General features: G+C 38.2%; 1 protein-coding gene across 3 annotated transcripts in view; it reads left to right on the top strand.

Moving 5' to 3' along the window:
* The window catches only part of LOC133614516 (neurobeachin-like), a 726,573-nt gene that overhangs the window by 284,538 nt on the left and 424,854 nt on the right, over window positions 1-17,181 (top strand). For all 3 annotated transcript variants that reach the window (XM_061972518.1, XM_061972517.1, XM_061972519.1), the window contains one exon: window positions 12,417-12,559. In XM_061972518.1, coding sequence (XP_061828502.1) covers window positions 12,417-12,559 — 143 coding nt within the window. The remainder of the gene's footprint in view (window positions 1-12,416; window positions 12,560-17,181) is intronic.

The following is a 17,181-nucleotide window of genomic DNA, read 5'->3' as shown; positions in this document are numbered from 1 at the left end:
TCTACAAAGCAATGAACTACCTGCTGCCACCAACTGATATGGAGTATTACATGGTTAACCTACCAAGCTCTACACAGCACAGGCACTAGACAACGGCACATTATTATGATTATTGATTTGCAAAAAATATTTTTTGGACCAATTAGGTGAATTTGCATATTTTCCCACGGCACACCAGGCAATATATCACGGCACACTAGTGTGTCGCGGCACAGTGGTTGAAAATCACTGCCGTAGTCGATAAGCTTCTTCTTTTTCTCTAACTTCTTGTTATGGGACATTCATCCTCCGCTGTTGCAATTTCTAATATAAAGTAGCGTAAAGTTCTTACTTATATCTGTCAATAAACTCGCCATGAAAGTGCTAAAACATACCGGTGTAGTGAGTTAACATTATTCACCCAAGGATCTTGAGTTATTAGAGAGTACCGGTCGGACGTTTTTTCACGGGAAATGTTGTTCCACTAGTGAGGAGATGCTGCTCCATTATTGATTGAAGTAAAGTCTGAATGTCATTAAAACAGTTAGCTCCATCTTTTGACACTTCTTCCACGTATTATGATTAAAGTGGTGAAGCTGTATTTATTTAATTTGATTGATTGTTTAGTTCAGAAACATATTCATTCTTGATTTAGGTAGTTTACTTTAAAACAGCGCAATTGTTGGTCAATTATTTCTTGTCAGTCCCTTCTAATGCAGTACATTTGGTGAGTATTTAATTTTCTAATCAGCCTTACCTAAGCCTAAGGTTTATGTGTTAAATAAAAAATTATCTTTGTGATTAACACATGGTTTCATGTCATTTGACAAGGTTGTAAACTGTAAGGTTAGATATGATTATTGATTACGATTAAAATCAAGAGTAAGTTCACAAATTCAGTGTTAATATTTAAGTGGAAAAGTTGGGCCCCAAGGTCAAAATGTTAAGAACCCCGGGTTTATAGTATTAGGAATTATTTAGCAATGCCAGTACAAAATAGTATTCATGCGTTGATAACAAAGGAGTACAGTTCTAGGATTTTTTTTTGCACGATAGAATAATTTCGCCACACCTCGTGTGTGTGTGTGACAATCATTGGTACTTTAACTTAACTTTAATCAGTACTAGAAATACCCACCATGCAATGCTGATATAGTCCAGTATTAGTTGTACAGAAATGACAATACTAGAGATGTCCGATAATATCGGCCTGCCGATGTTATCAGCCGATAAATGCGTTAAAATGTAATATCCGGAATTATCAGTATCGTTTTTTTTATTATCAGTATGTTTTTTTTAATTTATTTGTTTATTAAATCAACATAAAAAACAAAAGATACACTTACAATTAGTGCACCAACCCTAAAAACCTTCCTCCCCCATTTACACTCATTCACACAAAAGGGTTGTTTCTTTCTGTTATTAATATTCTGGTTCCTACATTATATATAAATATATATCAATACAGTCTGCAAGGGATACAGTCCGTAAGCACACATGATTGTGCGTGCTGCTGGTCCACTAATAGTACTAACCTTTAACAGTTAATTTTACTCATTTTCATTAATTACTAGTTTCTATGTAACTGTTTTTATATTGTTTTACTTTCTTTTTTATTCAAAAAAATGTTTTTAATTTACTTATCTTATTTTATTTTATACATTTTTTTTAAAAGTACCTTATGTTCACCATAACTGGTTGTCTAAATTAGGCATAATAATGTGTTAATTCCACGACTGTATATTTTGCTTGATATCGGTATCGGTTGATATCTGTATCGGTAATTAAAGAGTTGGACAATATCGGAATACCGGATATCGGCAAAAAGCCATTATCGGACATCCCTCGATAATACTAATGCAAAGTTGCACCTTGCAAGCTATACTCGTGCAATGGTGGGCCAGTATTAGCAATACTTGTACACCTGTGGTAAATTTGCAGTGCAGTACTCATAATTGTTATGCACAAGTACTGAATAAACACTTATGTGATGATTTTGCAGTACAATGAATACTTGTGCGATGCTAGTGAACCATTTAGGAGTACATCATTGTTTCTATGTCTAATGCGGGGATCAGCAACCCGCGGGTCTCGAGCCTCATTAGGCTCTTTAGTGCCGCCCTAGTAGCCCCCTGGAGCATTTTTGAAAAAGGATTGAAAATGTAAAAAGATTGGGAAAAACAACTTTTTTGTTTTAGTATGTTTACACAAACCTTCCCAATTAGAAAGCTCTCTGTTTAATATGTTTGTGTATACTTCTCTGATGACAGTATTTAGTGAACATCGTTTTGTTTTACTAATTTTGGCGGTTCTTGAACTCACCATAGTGTGGACTGTGACGCAACAGTTTGTTTACATGTCAAATCTTCCACTCCTTCTTTGTCTCATTTTGTCCACCAAAGGTTTTATGCTGTGCGTGAATGCACAAAGGTGCACTTTGTTAACGTTATTGACTTGTTGGAGTGCTGATCAGGCATATTTGGTCACTGCATGACTGCAAGCTAGTCAATGCTAACATGCTATTTAGGCTAGCTGTATGTACATATTGCATCATTATGCCTCATTTGTAAATATATTTGAGCTCATTTAATATCCTTTACCTTTATCCTCTTTGTGTATAATTTAGTTTTGCATGTCTCATGACACAGTATGTAATATTGGCTGCATTTCAGTTAGTTGTTTGTGGCCAGTGTTGGGACTAACGCGTTACAAAGTAAGCCGTTAGTTTCAACGGTAACTAGTAATCTAACGAGTTATTTTCTGTATTCAGTAACTCAGTTACCGTTACTACATGATGCGTTACTGCGTTATTTTACGTTATTTTTTATGTAGTATCGGCTAGAAGCAGAAGATCTGAGTGTGTTTTATTGGAGCGCTGCGGTGTCGTCCTTCTGAATGTTCTTGTGTCACAAGCCGGAGGCGCGCTCTGGGTGTGGGTGTGGGGAGGGGAGGGGAGGCGTGTCTGTGTTTACTAACAACGGAGCCACAGTCGAGTGTCTTAACATGGAGATATTCTCACTTCTTTTCTTTTGTCGAGCACAAAGAAAATAAAATTTTAGTTAAATGTAAGTTGTGTCTTGGATCAAAGATCCCGTCTACTGCCCAAAACAACAATTCAAATCTGCCTGGTTAGGCTTTGTGTATGCCACGTGTGCCTACCTTAGGTGAAGCCAGCTTTACAGCTGTGTTGTTATTATGCTGTTTGTTACTTATGTATGTTATGTTGCAGCTATTTAAAATAGTTTTGTCAATTTGTTCTGGCCTGAAACAAATTGGCCCTTTGAAATGTGTCTTTGTGTGTTGAATGTAGACCACATTGCTCAGCAGAGTTCAGTGATGCAAATGCATGTCAAGTTGATCAAGATTGTATTATTCTCCAGTGCAATAACAGTACTGAAATGAAGGCTAAAAGGGCATTAAAGGGGGCCTTAAAATAAAAAAATAAAAATAATATATATATATATATAAGTAACTAAATAGTTACTTTTCACAGTAACGCATTACTTTAAGTAACTGAGTTACTAGTAACTGTAACTAGTTACTGGTTGTCAGTAACTAACCCAACACTTTTTGTGGCCATGTTGTTCCAGATCACAGCAAACGTTGCCCAGTCTGCATAGATTGTTATAAATCCATTAAAAGAAGTTCCTTTAACTTGGACTCACACATCTATACCTTTGGCCATTAAAAGCCAGTCATTTCCAGGAGTTATCTCACCTTCTGAGTAGCCTCTGATTTACTAATGTTGTAAAAATGTGTAGAATTATTAAAAAATTTTAACATTTCTGTCAACGAAGATTTGCTACAGCATGCGACACATAGTCATTTTGATAGTAGGCTATTATAGCTAATATAGACACTTATGTCTTGCGTTGCCTTCTTTATAAGACTTATATACGGCTTTTCATTTTTTGCGGCTCCAGACAAGATTTGTTTTTGTTTTTTTGGTCCAATGTGGCTCTTTCAACATTTTGGGTTGCCGACCGCTGGTCTAATGCAATGGCAGTACAGTAGATGGATGGTACTCTTTGCTACTTGTTGGAAAGTAATAGGAATACTTGTGGAACACGTATTCCTATTACGTAGAGTCATACTTGCCAACCCTCCCGAATTTTCCGGGAGACTCCCAAAATTCAGCGCCTCTCCCGAAAACCTCCCGGGACAAATATTCTCCCGAAAATCTCCCGATTTTCAGCAGCAGCTGGAGGCCACGCCCCCTCCAGCTCCATGCGGACCTGAGTGAGGACAGCCTTTTCTTTATGACAACAGGGGTGACAAGAACTAAATCATCCAGACTAGAGATAAATTGTATTATGTTTATTTTACCTAAAAATAAATATATTTATTAATTAAAAAAATAAAATAAAATACATTTTTACTATATTTTGCTAAAAACATCAAAATTAATTGTATTTTTATTTGTATTTTTTCTGACTCCTTATTACATCCAGCCATAGAATTATACATTAAAATAAACATATTTGAAATCATTAATTTTAAATGATCATAATAATTCATTTAAAATGACCATATTTAATTATTAAAATAATTGCTTGTTTATCAACAAAATTCAAAATTCAGCGCCTCTCCCGAAAACCTCCCGGGACAAATATTGTCCCGAAAATCTCCCGATTTTCAGCAGCAGCTGGAGGCCACGCCCCCTCCAGCTCCATGCGGACCTGAGTGAGGACAGCCTTTTCTTTATGACAACAGGGGTGACAAGAACTAAATCATCCAGACTAGAGATCAATTGTATTATGTTTATTTTACCTAAAAATAAATATATTTATTAATTAAAAAAATAAAATAAAATAAATGTTTACTATATTTTGCTAAAAACATCAAAATTAATTGTATTTTTATTTTTATTTTTTCTGACTCATTACATCCAGCCATAGAATTATACATTAAAATAAACATATTTGAAATCATTAATTTTAAATGATCATAATAATTCATTTAAAATGACCATATTTAATTATTAAAATAATTGCTTGTTTATCAACAACTTTAGCATTTTATTCATTACATTTTGAAGCTCTCAGAAGCCAAGTTATGTTATATTCCTTAAGATGTATTTATGCAAGTTTGAAGTATCAATTATCTAAACACAGTTTTGTTTGCATACTTTCAGGATGTAGATATATATATATATATATATATATATATATATATATATATATATATATATATATATATATGTATGTATGTATGTATGTGTATGAAATACTTGACTGTGAATTCTAGCTGTCAATATACTCCTCCCCTCTTAACCACGCCCCCACCCATCAACCACGCCCCATCCCACCCCCGACCACGCCCCCCACCTCCCGAAATCTGAGGTCTCAAGGTTGGCAAGTATGCGTAGAGTAGAAGTACTTTTGTAGTAGTAATAGTGTTCAGTCAGTGCCTGCACTCCTGACTCCTTCTTCCAAATGAGCTCAGTGAGGTTGTGTGTCACGACATAGTCATCATATCCATAATGAAGCAACATAATTGGTTTCAGTTGCAGGTTCCTTCCCTATCTTCCATTGTATCGCTAAATAAAGCTCTGAGATGAGATTAAATCCTCAGTCGGGTGCGCAAAGGAAACATTTCTGCAGTTGTGCCTTACCACATCTCCCCCTGCCTCCGACCTCATTAATATTCACTCCGAGATTAATCCTTGCTGTATTCCCCGCAACTCAATTAAGACAATCCTATTAATAAAATATGCTCCAGATACTAATCTATACATGATTCATGAGTTCTGGGCTCATGAATCATTCATGCTTCCCATTTTATCAACATCGACTGTAACGCCCCTACGTGGGCCGCGTTCCTCGCTCAGCAGAGACGTTGCGATATCTTGTCGATGGCGTTTCACTCTTAAGAGCGCAGAACAAAGGTGTGCGAGATAAATGATACTTGTCATCAGTTTGCTTCAGCGTTATCTCTGGAGATGTGAATATTTTATGACGCTTTCAAGTTCCTACTCTCGCTCGCTTTCTCTCACAGTTTTGATCTGCAGCTCGGAGAAAGGAAAAACCCCCAAAAATGTCTGCAGTTTGTTGTTTTTATCGTCAGGCTCCAGCTTCGTGTTCACACGGATTCCATAAAAATCTCCTGTGCAAAGGTGTTATCACAATTTCAGAAGGGTTAAAACCATTAAAAATCAGTTCCCAGTGGCTTATTATATTTTTCGAAGTTTTTTTCAAAATTTTACCCATCACGCAATATCCCTAAAAAAAGCTTCAAAGCGCCTGATTTTAACCATCGTAATAAACACCCGTCCATTTTCCTGTGACGTCACATAGTGAAGCCAACACAAACAAACATGGCGGAAAGAACAGCAAGCTATAGCGACATTAGCTCGGATTCAGACTTGGATTTCAGCGGCTTAAGCGATTCAACAGATTACGCATGTATTGAAACGGATGGTTGTAGTGTGGAGGCAGGTAGCGAAAACGAAATTGAAGAAGAAACTGAAGCTATTGAGCCATATCGGTTTGAACCGTATGCAAGCGAAACCGACGAAAACGACACGACAGCCAGCGACACGGGAGAAAGCGAGGACGAATTCGGCGATCGCCTTCTAACCAACGATTGGTATGTGTTTGTTTGGCATTAAAGGAAACTAACAACTATGAACTAGGTTTACAGCATATGAAATACATTTGGCAACAACATGCACTTTGAGAGTGCAGACAGCCCATTTTTCATCAATTAATATATTCTGTAGACATACCCTCATGTCAGCAGGCCAGGGAAGCTAGGGTCGATATTCTTCTCTTGATCATCTTCGGTGGCATAAGGGACGGTGTGAGCCAAGACATCCAGGGGGTTTAGCTCGCTCGTCTGCGGGAACAAACTGCCGCCATTGCTTGCCGTGCTACCGAGGTCCTTTGTCCCTGAATTGCTCACACACTCCGGCAGATTCAATGGGGGTCTGGCGGCAGATTTCTTTGACTTTATCGTTGGAAATGCATCTGCTTTGATTGTCGCAGGATATCCACACATTCTTGCCATCTCTGTCGTAGCATAGCTTTCGTCGGTAAAGTGTGCGGAACAAACGTCCAATTTCTTGCCATTTTCGCATCTTTGGGCCACTGGTGCAACTTGAATCCGTCCCTGTTCGTGTTGTTACACCCTCCGACAACACACCGACGAGGCATGATGTCTCCAAGGTACGGAAAACAGTCGAAAAAACGGAAAATAACAGAGCTGATTTGACTCAGTGTTTGAGAAAATGGCGGATTGCCTCCTGATGTGACGTCACAAGCTCCGAGAGCGAATATTAGAAAGGCGTTTAATTCGCCAAAATTCACCCATTTAGAGTTCGGAAATCGGTTAAAAAAATATATGGTCTTTTTTCTGCAACATCAAGGTATATATTGACGCTTACATAGGTCTGGTGATAATGTTCCCCTTTAATTAGAAGAGGCTGTCATTTCTGAAAACTAATTTATTACTGCATAACAATTCAACTATGATTTGGAGTGCATGAGAAAGTGGAAACAAACGTTCTTTTTGACCACGTGGTTATTTGTTAACAACTGTATTGCACAACAGAACCAATGTTGTATTGGTGGTAAGGAGCAAGCATTTTAAAGCAGTATATTTTTCAACTTTTTCTGAGCCAAGGCACATTTTTTTCATTGAAAAAATGCGGAGGGACACCACCAGCAGAAAACATAAAAAAATTAAACACAGTAGCCGTTATTGACAATAAAAAGTCGTTCTCGCAATTGTTGGATACGAATTCGAACCATAACCAAGCATGCATCACTATAGCTTTTGTCTCAAAGTAGGTGTACTGTCACCACCTGTCACATTCCGTGTCTTATTGTGAGGTTTTTTTGGGGGTGTTTTCCTGTGTGTAGTGTTTTAGTTATTGTCTTGCACTCCTATTTTGGTGACTTTTCCTCTTTTGTTGGTATTTTCCTGTAGCAGTTTTGTGTCTTCCTTGAACGCTATTCCCCACACCTGTTTTTTTTTCTCGCAATCAAGACTATATAAGTTGTGCGGACGCTATCCTTCTTTGTGGGGACATTGTCGATTGTCATGTCATGTCCGGATGTACTTTGTGGACGCCGTCTGCTCCACACGCTGTAAGTCTTTGCTGTCGTCCAGCATTCTGGTTTTGTTTACTTTGCAGCCAGTTCAGTTTTAGTTTCGTTTTGCATAGCCATCCCTAAGCGTCAATGCCTTTTCTCATCTCGCCTTTTGCTTATTTTTGGTTTAAGTTAGATACCTTTTTAACTACACGCTGCCTCCCGCATATTGTGATCACGACAAACCATGTTCCCGACATCTACAAAGCAATTAGCTACCTGCTGCCACCTACTGATATGAAAGAGTATTACACGGTTACTCTGCCGAGCTCTAGACAGCACAGACACTCAACAACGGCACATTTGCGGATTATAATTACTGGCTTGCAAAAAAATATTTTTAACCCAATTAGGTGACATTACATAATCTCCCCACGGCACACCAGACTGTATCTCACGGCACACGATAACGGGTACCGGTTCTCAAAAAGGGATTCAAGTCCGAGGACTCGGTTCTTTTCTTATCGAACAACCGGGAAAATCGGGTTCGAGTATCATCCCTACTGATCGGTATTGGCCGTTTTTTGTGAAAATGATGTACCGTATTTTTCGGACTATAAGTCGCAGTTTTTTTCATAGTTTGACCGGGCTCCAGTGCGACTTATATATGTTTTTTTCCTTTTTTATTATGCATTTTCGGCAGGTGCGACTTATACTCCGAAAAATACGGTAATTGCTGATTAATGCTTTTCAATGGCGAGCACAAACGCCGATTCCCTCCGGCTGATACTTTGTTTGGTGTTGGTCCCTCTGCTGACGGAGGCTGCTAACTGTATTTGTCCATACACAGTGTGGAGCTGCTGCCCTAAGTTAATGATAATCACCTCCGTCATGACAAACGACATTTCTTGGAAGTATTATTATCACTGGAGGGCGAGGCTAAGCATGTTACTAAGAGAAAGCAGGAGCAGGCGGGCTAAACGCTATGCCAGCTTGAAACGACACAATAGATCTGTGCTAAGTAAAGTTTAAGAAGTGTGGATTGAAGCGCGTAACGGCCGAAAGTAAGCAGATGTTTACATTAAATTAACAAGTACATTTTTAAAGTCTAGAGAGAAGATAATATAATAACTGTTGTCCTCTGTTGGGGTGTAGCGGCCATGCTTACATGACACGTAAGAAGGTGGATCGATCCATACATTAGCTGTGTTGATACCGAGGGCCGTACAGTGGAACCTCAATATGCCTTTTTATGTTTCAGTCATACATTTTGTGTTCCGCTGGCCACCATTTTGTGCTTGCTCGTCTTGAAGAGATTGAGGAAGTGATGAGAGCCGACTTTTCTGAAAAAGATGACAAAGCTGACTTTCGTTCAGCGGCGCCTCTTCCAAGAGCACACACACACGGCCCCTCCCCTCCTTTGCTCTGTCTGCTCATTTCTCTCCTCTCGCGAGCTGCTCCTTTTGCTGATGTTTAATGTACTGTATGATTTACTTTAAGAAAAAAAAAGATTTTAGCAATATGGTTAACGTTAAGGATTTTTGTGATTTCTGGTTGTTTGTGAGGGCACTGCAGTGACCTCCGTGTGTGTTGGCAGTGCAGAGCGTAGAGCAAAGTTGATTACTCACCTCCTTGTTGTGTTTGTTTGATATACAATACTGTATAGCACTTTATATTGTGTTCAAAGTGTACAAACTAAAATAGGGACTTTTGTCAAAGCTGGAACCAATTATTCAAATGTTCATTGTTTCTTATGGAGATATTTGATTCACTATACAAACTATTCCATTTACAAACCATGTTCAAGAACCAATTAGGTTTATACATTGAGGTTCCCCTGTATCAGTATATGATCAATACTAGGTGATTAGATTGGTATTATCATTTTCACAAAATCATGTTTGTGTTGTTTTTTGTTTTTGATATCATTCCATGGACACAGGAGGACTTTATAGGCAAAAACCAAATAATTTAAAAGAGTAGTAGATGATGGTTTTAATTAGAGATGTCCGATAATATCGGCCTGCCGATATTATCGGCCGATAAATGCTTTAAAATGTAATATCAGAAATTATTGGTATCGTTTTTTTTTTTTTATCGGTATCTGTTTTTATTTTTATTTTTTTTATTTTTTTATTTTTATTAAATCAACATAAACAAAAGATACACTTACAATTAGTGCACCAACCCAAAAAACCTCCCTCCCCATTTACACTCATTCACACAAAAGGGTTGTTTCTTTCTGTTCTTAATATTCCGGTTCCTACATTATATATCAATATATATCAATACAGTCTGCAAGGGATACAGTCCGTAAGCACACATGATTGTGCGTGCTGCTGGTCCACTAATAGTACTAACCTTTAACAGTTAATTTGACTCATTTTCATTAATTACTAGTTTCTATGTAACTGTTTTTATATTGTTTTACTTTTTTTATTCAAGAAAATGTTTTTAATTTATTTATCTTATTTTATTATTATTTTTTAAAAAGGTTTAAAAAAAATTCAACCACTGTGCCGCGGCACACTAGCGTGCCGTGAGATACAGTCTGGTGTGCCGTGGGAGATTATCTAATTTCACATATTTGGGTTAAAACATTTTTTTGCAAACCAGTAACTATAGTCTGCAAATGATGTGTTGTTGTTGAGTGTCGGTGCTGTCTAGAGCTCGGCAGAGTAACCGTGTAATACTCTTCCATATCAGTAGGTGGCAGCCGGTAGCTAATTGCTTTGTAAGTGTCGGAAACTGCGGGAGGCAGCGTGTAGGTACAAAAGTGTCTTATGCTTAAACCAAAAATAAACAAAAGGGGAGTGCCCCTAAGAAAAGGCATTGAAGCTTAGGGAAGGCTATGCAGAACGAAACTAAAACTGAAATGGCTACAAAGTAAACAAAAACAGAATGCTGGACGACAGCAAAGACTTCCTGTGGAGCAAAGACGGCGTCCACACAGTACATCCGAACATGACATGACAATCAACAATGTCCTCACAAAGAAGGATAAAAAAACCAACTGAAATATTCTTGATTGCTAAAACAAAGTAGATGCAGGAAATATCGCTCAAAGGAAGACATGAAACTGCTACAGGAAAATACCCCAAAAGGAGAAAAAGCCACCAAAATAGGAGCGCAAGACAAGAACTAAAACACTACACTCAGGAAAAAAGCAAAAAACTCAAAATAAATCATGGTGTGATGTGACAGTACACCTACTTTGAGACAAGACCTATAGTGATGCATGCTTGGTTATGGTTTAAAGTCATATCCAACAATTGCGACAACGACTTTTTACTGTCAACTGAGTTTATGATTTCTGCTGGTGGTGTGTCTCCGGATTTTTTCAACGCAAAAAATGTGACTTGGCTCAAAAAAGGTTGAAAAATACTGTACTAATGTGTTAATTCCACGACTGTATATATCGGTATCTGTTGATATCGGTGTCGGTAATTAAAGAGTTGGACAATATCGGATATCGGCAAAAAGCCATTAGCTGACATCCCTAGTTTTAATGTTGTTTACTTATTGTGTACCATTGACTTTTGTTCAACAATTGTATGTAAACAAGGAGACTAAGAAACTAGCTTAAATGTTGTATTGATATTGTTACACCGTCAATAGCACTCGCCATAAAAAAAATCTAACATTTGCGTACATGTGATCGGTATCATCCTATATCAGTCATGGATGATCGGAATCTTCAGCATAAACCCATGATTGGAACGTCCCGAGTAGGAAGAGATTTTTGCATATACTTCACCTATTAATCATATCTTCTGTGCCTTGTGTCCACTAGGTGGCAGCAGTGCAGTTTTGTGTGGTGTTTACATACTAAAATAAAACTGTGTTGTTTTTTTTCAACTTCCAAAAGAAGCCAAGTGATTTCAGCACAGTAGTTATTTTCAGACCAGCATCACAGACTACAGGATGATGAGGCTGTTTACGAACTGATGACTTTCCGTAGACGTGCCGAGCTTTTCCTGGAACCAGCAACATTAACCAGAATGATTGTGTGTGTAGTTTCTCTCGGAGCTCTCTAGGGATCTGCTTCAGACGCCAAGAGGCTTAGCAGGAGACCAAACAGACCTGGCCAGACATTGACAAAAACTACCCGAAGACCAAATACAGACACAACCTTGACTTCTCGCTGCTGTCAGGGAGCAAACCATTCATCCCGAAATCCCATTATCTTTAACCGGATCTGTAGATGCCAACCCAGCATCTCGACTCCATATCTGCACAGTAATAAACTCTAATGGGGTCATAGTTCATCCATAGATGACCTGCAGGCGTCCTGTTGCTCACTCAGAGCTTCCCTTTCCACTGTCGGGGGTCCAGAGGTCCATGAAAAGGAAAGTGTAGCGTCCAGCATGTGTGAATGATCCATTTTGTGTGTCTGGTGTGCAGGAGCGTGGTGGTGCCGGTGAAGAAGACGTCCCACGGAGGCCTCGCCGTCAATACAGTGGGTGGAAGTCCTTCCTCTGGCCTGGTGACCCCCAATTTATTCGCTGCTGCCTCCGTGACCCCCAAAAGCATGATCAACACCATGGGTATGTCGAATGCAACCCTAATTGAAATATATAAGTTAAGTGGCCTTGTGGTTAGAGTGTCCAAACTGAGATCGGTAGGTCGTGAGTTCAAACCTCGGCCGAGACTATAAAAATGGGAGCCATTACCTCCTTGCTTGGCACTCAGCATCAAGGGTTGGAATTGGGTGTTAAATCACCAAAAATGATTCCCGGGCGCGGCCACCGCTGCTGCTCACTGCTCCCCTCACCAGGGGGTGATCAAGGCTGATGGGTCAAATGCAGAGGAAAATTTCACCACACCTACACTGCAAAAACTGAAATCTAAGTAAGATTAAATATCTCAAATAAGGGTGATATTTGCTTATTTTAAGTCTAAGATAATTCTTCTAACTAAGCAGATTTTATGTTAGAGTGTTTTACTTGTTTTAAGGGTTTTGGTCCTAAATTATGTCAGTAAGATATTACAGCTTGTTGCTGAGATTTGATGACCTATATTGAGTAAAACATGCTTGAAACTAGAATATCAACTGTTGCAAAGTTTTGTCATCAACACTCACGAGTATAAAACTACTTTTTTAAAGTAATTTCTTATTTCAAGCATGAAAAAAAAAAATCATGATTTTGACACAATTGTGTCTCATAATTAAAACAGATGACAGCCAAATGGACTTTGCTGTTTTATTTTCAATGAAACAATAGAAAATACGTACTCATATAGTAGTACAGTTGTTATTAGTGGGAATATACTTATTTTAAGGTATTTTTGGGTTCATTGAGGTTAGCTAATTTGACTTGTTTTGGAAAGTCTTGACAAGCCAAATTTTCTTGTTCTATTGGCAGATACTTTTGCTTAGTTCAAATAAAATACCCCTAATTATTGTATTTTTTTTTTCTTGTTTTTGAACACTGACTTTTTGCAGTGTAGTGTGTGTGTGACTATCATTGGTACTTTAACTTTAACTTTAACGCGATAATAACGAGTTAAGCAAAGTGTCCTTTAGCGACACTATTTTTTTTATTCCCAAGAATAACGTGACCCTCAGTCCATACCGTGGCGGTGGAAATCGTTCCGGTGAACGTTGAGTCATAGGAACGAATAGACAAAAAAAGGTTTTTGAATGGCAAGTTTAGGCCACAGTTTTTGTATTTACTGTGAACTATCACCAGAGTTACTAGCTGCTAGCAAGAGCTATGGACACATTTAATCGGATTAAAAGCCTCACCGGAGTAAAATTGCTTCACGTAAATGCGCCATTTGGAATATTCTGACATAGTGGCGGGCCGTGCGTTTCCCACTTAGGCCTTCAGTGATGTCCGACTTCAATGATTACCTCTCAAAATACCATAATTTATGTCACCACATGATCATTGCTGGAGAAATACTATACAGAAACACATTTACGCACTACTCTGCATTGAAACACATAAACAGTGTACACAACGGGTTATTTTCTGGCGCATTTAAGAATCAAGTAACCTGCATCAGCAATTAAAACATATTTTATGTGGTACTGTCAAAATTTAAATTGCAAAAAACACATTAAACGTGAAAAAATTAATTATTTTAACTCACAATTTGTAGAACCTATTCGACGGCGTATAAGCCAGTGGTACCCCTTGTCGTTGGATGATTCGAGTGGAAATGGCGGGCATTTCCCCATTTCATCGCCAGAACAGCTGAGCTAGCTTCCGGGGTTGGCCAACATGGTCTCACAAGATGTAGTTTCTCTTTAAATATCCTTCTTGAAAATGGCCTTGCAAATATATATCTGCCACCTAATCAACGTTTTGTTCTCCTTCTCTGCTATCACGGTTTGGCTACAACACAACACTTCCTGCTTCCTGTGAAATTGAAACTTGTGAATGAATACTCACTTCAGAATTACAAGTGAGTATCCAATCACAGTCTCGCTAACGTCAGGCTACCTAGATAGGCTACTGACAACAACTTGTGATCTGATTGGCTGTCACAACTGTCTGTAAACTTTGTGTTCTCAAATAAATCCGCTAACGGTCTCGGTGAGTATCCAATCACAGGATGCGTAAATGTCACGTACAACGTGAGGCCATCGAGAAGGCCTTACTGACAACAACTCGTGATCTGATTGGCTATCGCAATTATCTATCAACTGTATGTCTCCGTTCACTTACAGTGCACAGACTCCCGCATTTTTGATTCTGAAGGCCCCGGGCAGATTTGGTCCAGTATGGTAACATAAGCTGGCTGAATTCTGATTGGATAAAAACTCTAGCCTAAAAACAGCACTGGAAGGAGCATAATATGACATGAAGAGAATATGAATACTTTTAGATATTTAGGGAAAGTAAATTAAAACAAAAATTATATCTTTACTTATGATCATGATTTCTGGTTATGTTAGGCCAGCAGAGAAGGCCTTGCTGGCCCTGACGGCACACCACTGCGATCACACATGTTTGGATCAAAATTATGCCAACAGTCATTCGGATAGTAGCACATGAAAACACATCTTCTAATATTCGGGTTGAAATGATCCTTACTGCTCATGTCTTTGATGTCAGCTATACTTTGGTGGAGGAGCGCGGACTAAATGTACTGTAGTTGTCTCGGAATGAAGCGATTGCCTCGCTGCTGTCTCCCCCCTATCAACATGTACACAAGTAGCGTTATGTACTGTTGACTTTGTTTCTTCTGAAAACGAGACTCGCAAAAACAAAAGTAGTGAACCGAAGGAAAACTTACGGTGCCAGCGTCGGACAAGCAGAAATGCACAAAGCCGTGTTTGTTTACAGCGGAAGCCACTCAATTTTCAGCACCTGCAGCAAATGAACTCGTCCAAAAGATGGCGTCATTGCACAAACAATAACACATCTTTCCATCTATGTTAGGTTCTGCGCATGTCAAAGTAAGGTATTCCAATTTAAGGATGCAGGAAAATTCACATCATAATCAGATACATTTTTTTCAGGGTTCATGTACACAAGAACATGCTAATCCAAATTATGATTAGATCGGATACATTTTCCCCAAGTCCGTGTAATATAAGCAACTTGTTTTTTAAAGTTGCTTGCAAAGTTAGTGAGTGACTGGTTGTCGGGGGTTTTTTTTGGGGGGAAGGGCTTACTTTTTTGTCCATGAAGCCAAACACGACTGCGCAGTTAGGTACTTTGGTTCTCACACTGCCGTTTGATTAGGCACGGCGCCACACACACACACGTACAACTACAGTACGCCACACCAGACTTACAGAATGAGAATTAGTGTCAGAATTACAGGTGAAACTAAAACAATTTGAATGTCGTGCAAAGGTTTGTTTATACCAGCAATTTGATTTAGACGGTGAAACTAATATAGAACATAAGCTCATAACATTCTTGGCATTGCTTGTGGTGTCCCCCAAGGGTCCGTGTTGGGGCCAAAACTGTTTAATGTGTATAATAATGATATGTTTAATACATCCAAAGTGCTGAAATGTATACTATTTGCAGACGACACAAATATATTCTACAGTAGTTATGACTATAATGAGCTCATAAATACAGTAAACACAGAACTAAACATAGTAAAAAAAAAACGGATGGACTCAAATACATTATCTTTGAATATAAATAAAACTAAAATAGTGATGTTTGGAAATTGCAACATAATGTCTAAACAGAAAATAAGTATTGATGGTACCCAAATTGAAATCGTAATTGAAAATACATTTTTGGGAGTAATAATTGATAGTAAACTATCATGGAAACCTCATGTCAGACACATTAAAACACAAATCTCCAAAAGCCTCTCAATTATAAACAAAGCAAAACTATACCTCAATGAAAATGCACTCCGTACTCTATACTGCACCTTGGTACTCCCATACCTTACATACTGTGTTGAAGTATGGGGGAATACTTACCACAACACAATTCATCCTCTGATCGTATTAAAGAAAAGAGCAGTGCGGATCATTCACAACGTTGGTTATTTAGAACATACTCATAATCTGTTTATGCAATCAAAGTTGCTCAAATTTGATGACCTTGTTAAATGTAATACATTAATAATCTTATATAAAGCATTTAACTAATTATTGCCGCCTCATCTACAACGTTTTTATATAAGACGAGTGCAGGCTCATAACTTGAGAGGCTTTGGATATTTCTTATTGCCGAGAGCTCAAACCACTCGTAAACGTTTTTGTGTGTCTGTATGCGGAGTAAAACTATGGAACAAACCGGACTTACAACACAAGCAATGCCAAACTATTAATCGATTTAAACTATTATACAAACATGGGGTCTGGTTGAAATATAGAGATGAGGGTCTTTAATTTGACCTGCTGCTGTACTCTGTCTCAAAGTGTTGACATGTGCTCAATGTTTCCTTACCATTATTGCTATGTTGTCTATTACCATTGTTGGTATTTTGTCTATTACCATTGTTGGTATATTCATTATTCCTACATTGTTGATACAAATTATTGTTACAGTGTAATAATTATTGTTACCTGTGGTAATGCCACTATGATACAACATCTGTATTATAATTCTTGAACAAAGTAACTGTGAACTCATGTGAATAATCACTGAATGGAGAACTGGGGGTGAGATTAAATAAATTATCGTCTTCCAACTCCCTTGTAGGCAAAACTGGACAATCATGCATTACATACTACACA

This window comes from Nerophis lumbriciformis, linkage group LG17 (genome assembly GCF_033978685.3).
Source record: "Nerophis lumbriciformis linkage group LG17, RoL_Nlum_v2.1, whole genome shotgun sequence".
In the NCBI taxonomy this organism is placed as follows: Eukaryota; Metazoa; Chordata; class Actinopteri; order Syngnathiformes; family Syngnathidae; genus Nerophis; species Nerophis lumbriciformis.
Note: the sequence above shows the minus strand (reverse complement) of the source record. Positions and strands in the feature narration are given on the sequence as shown.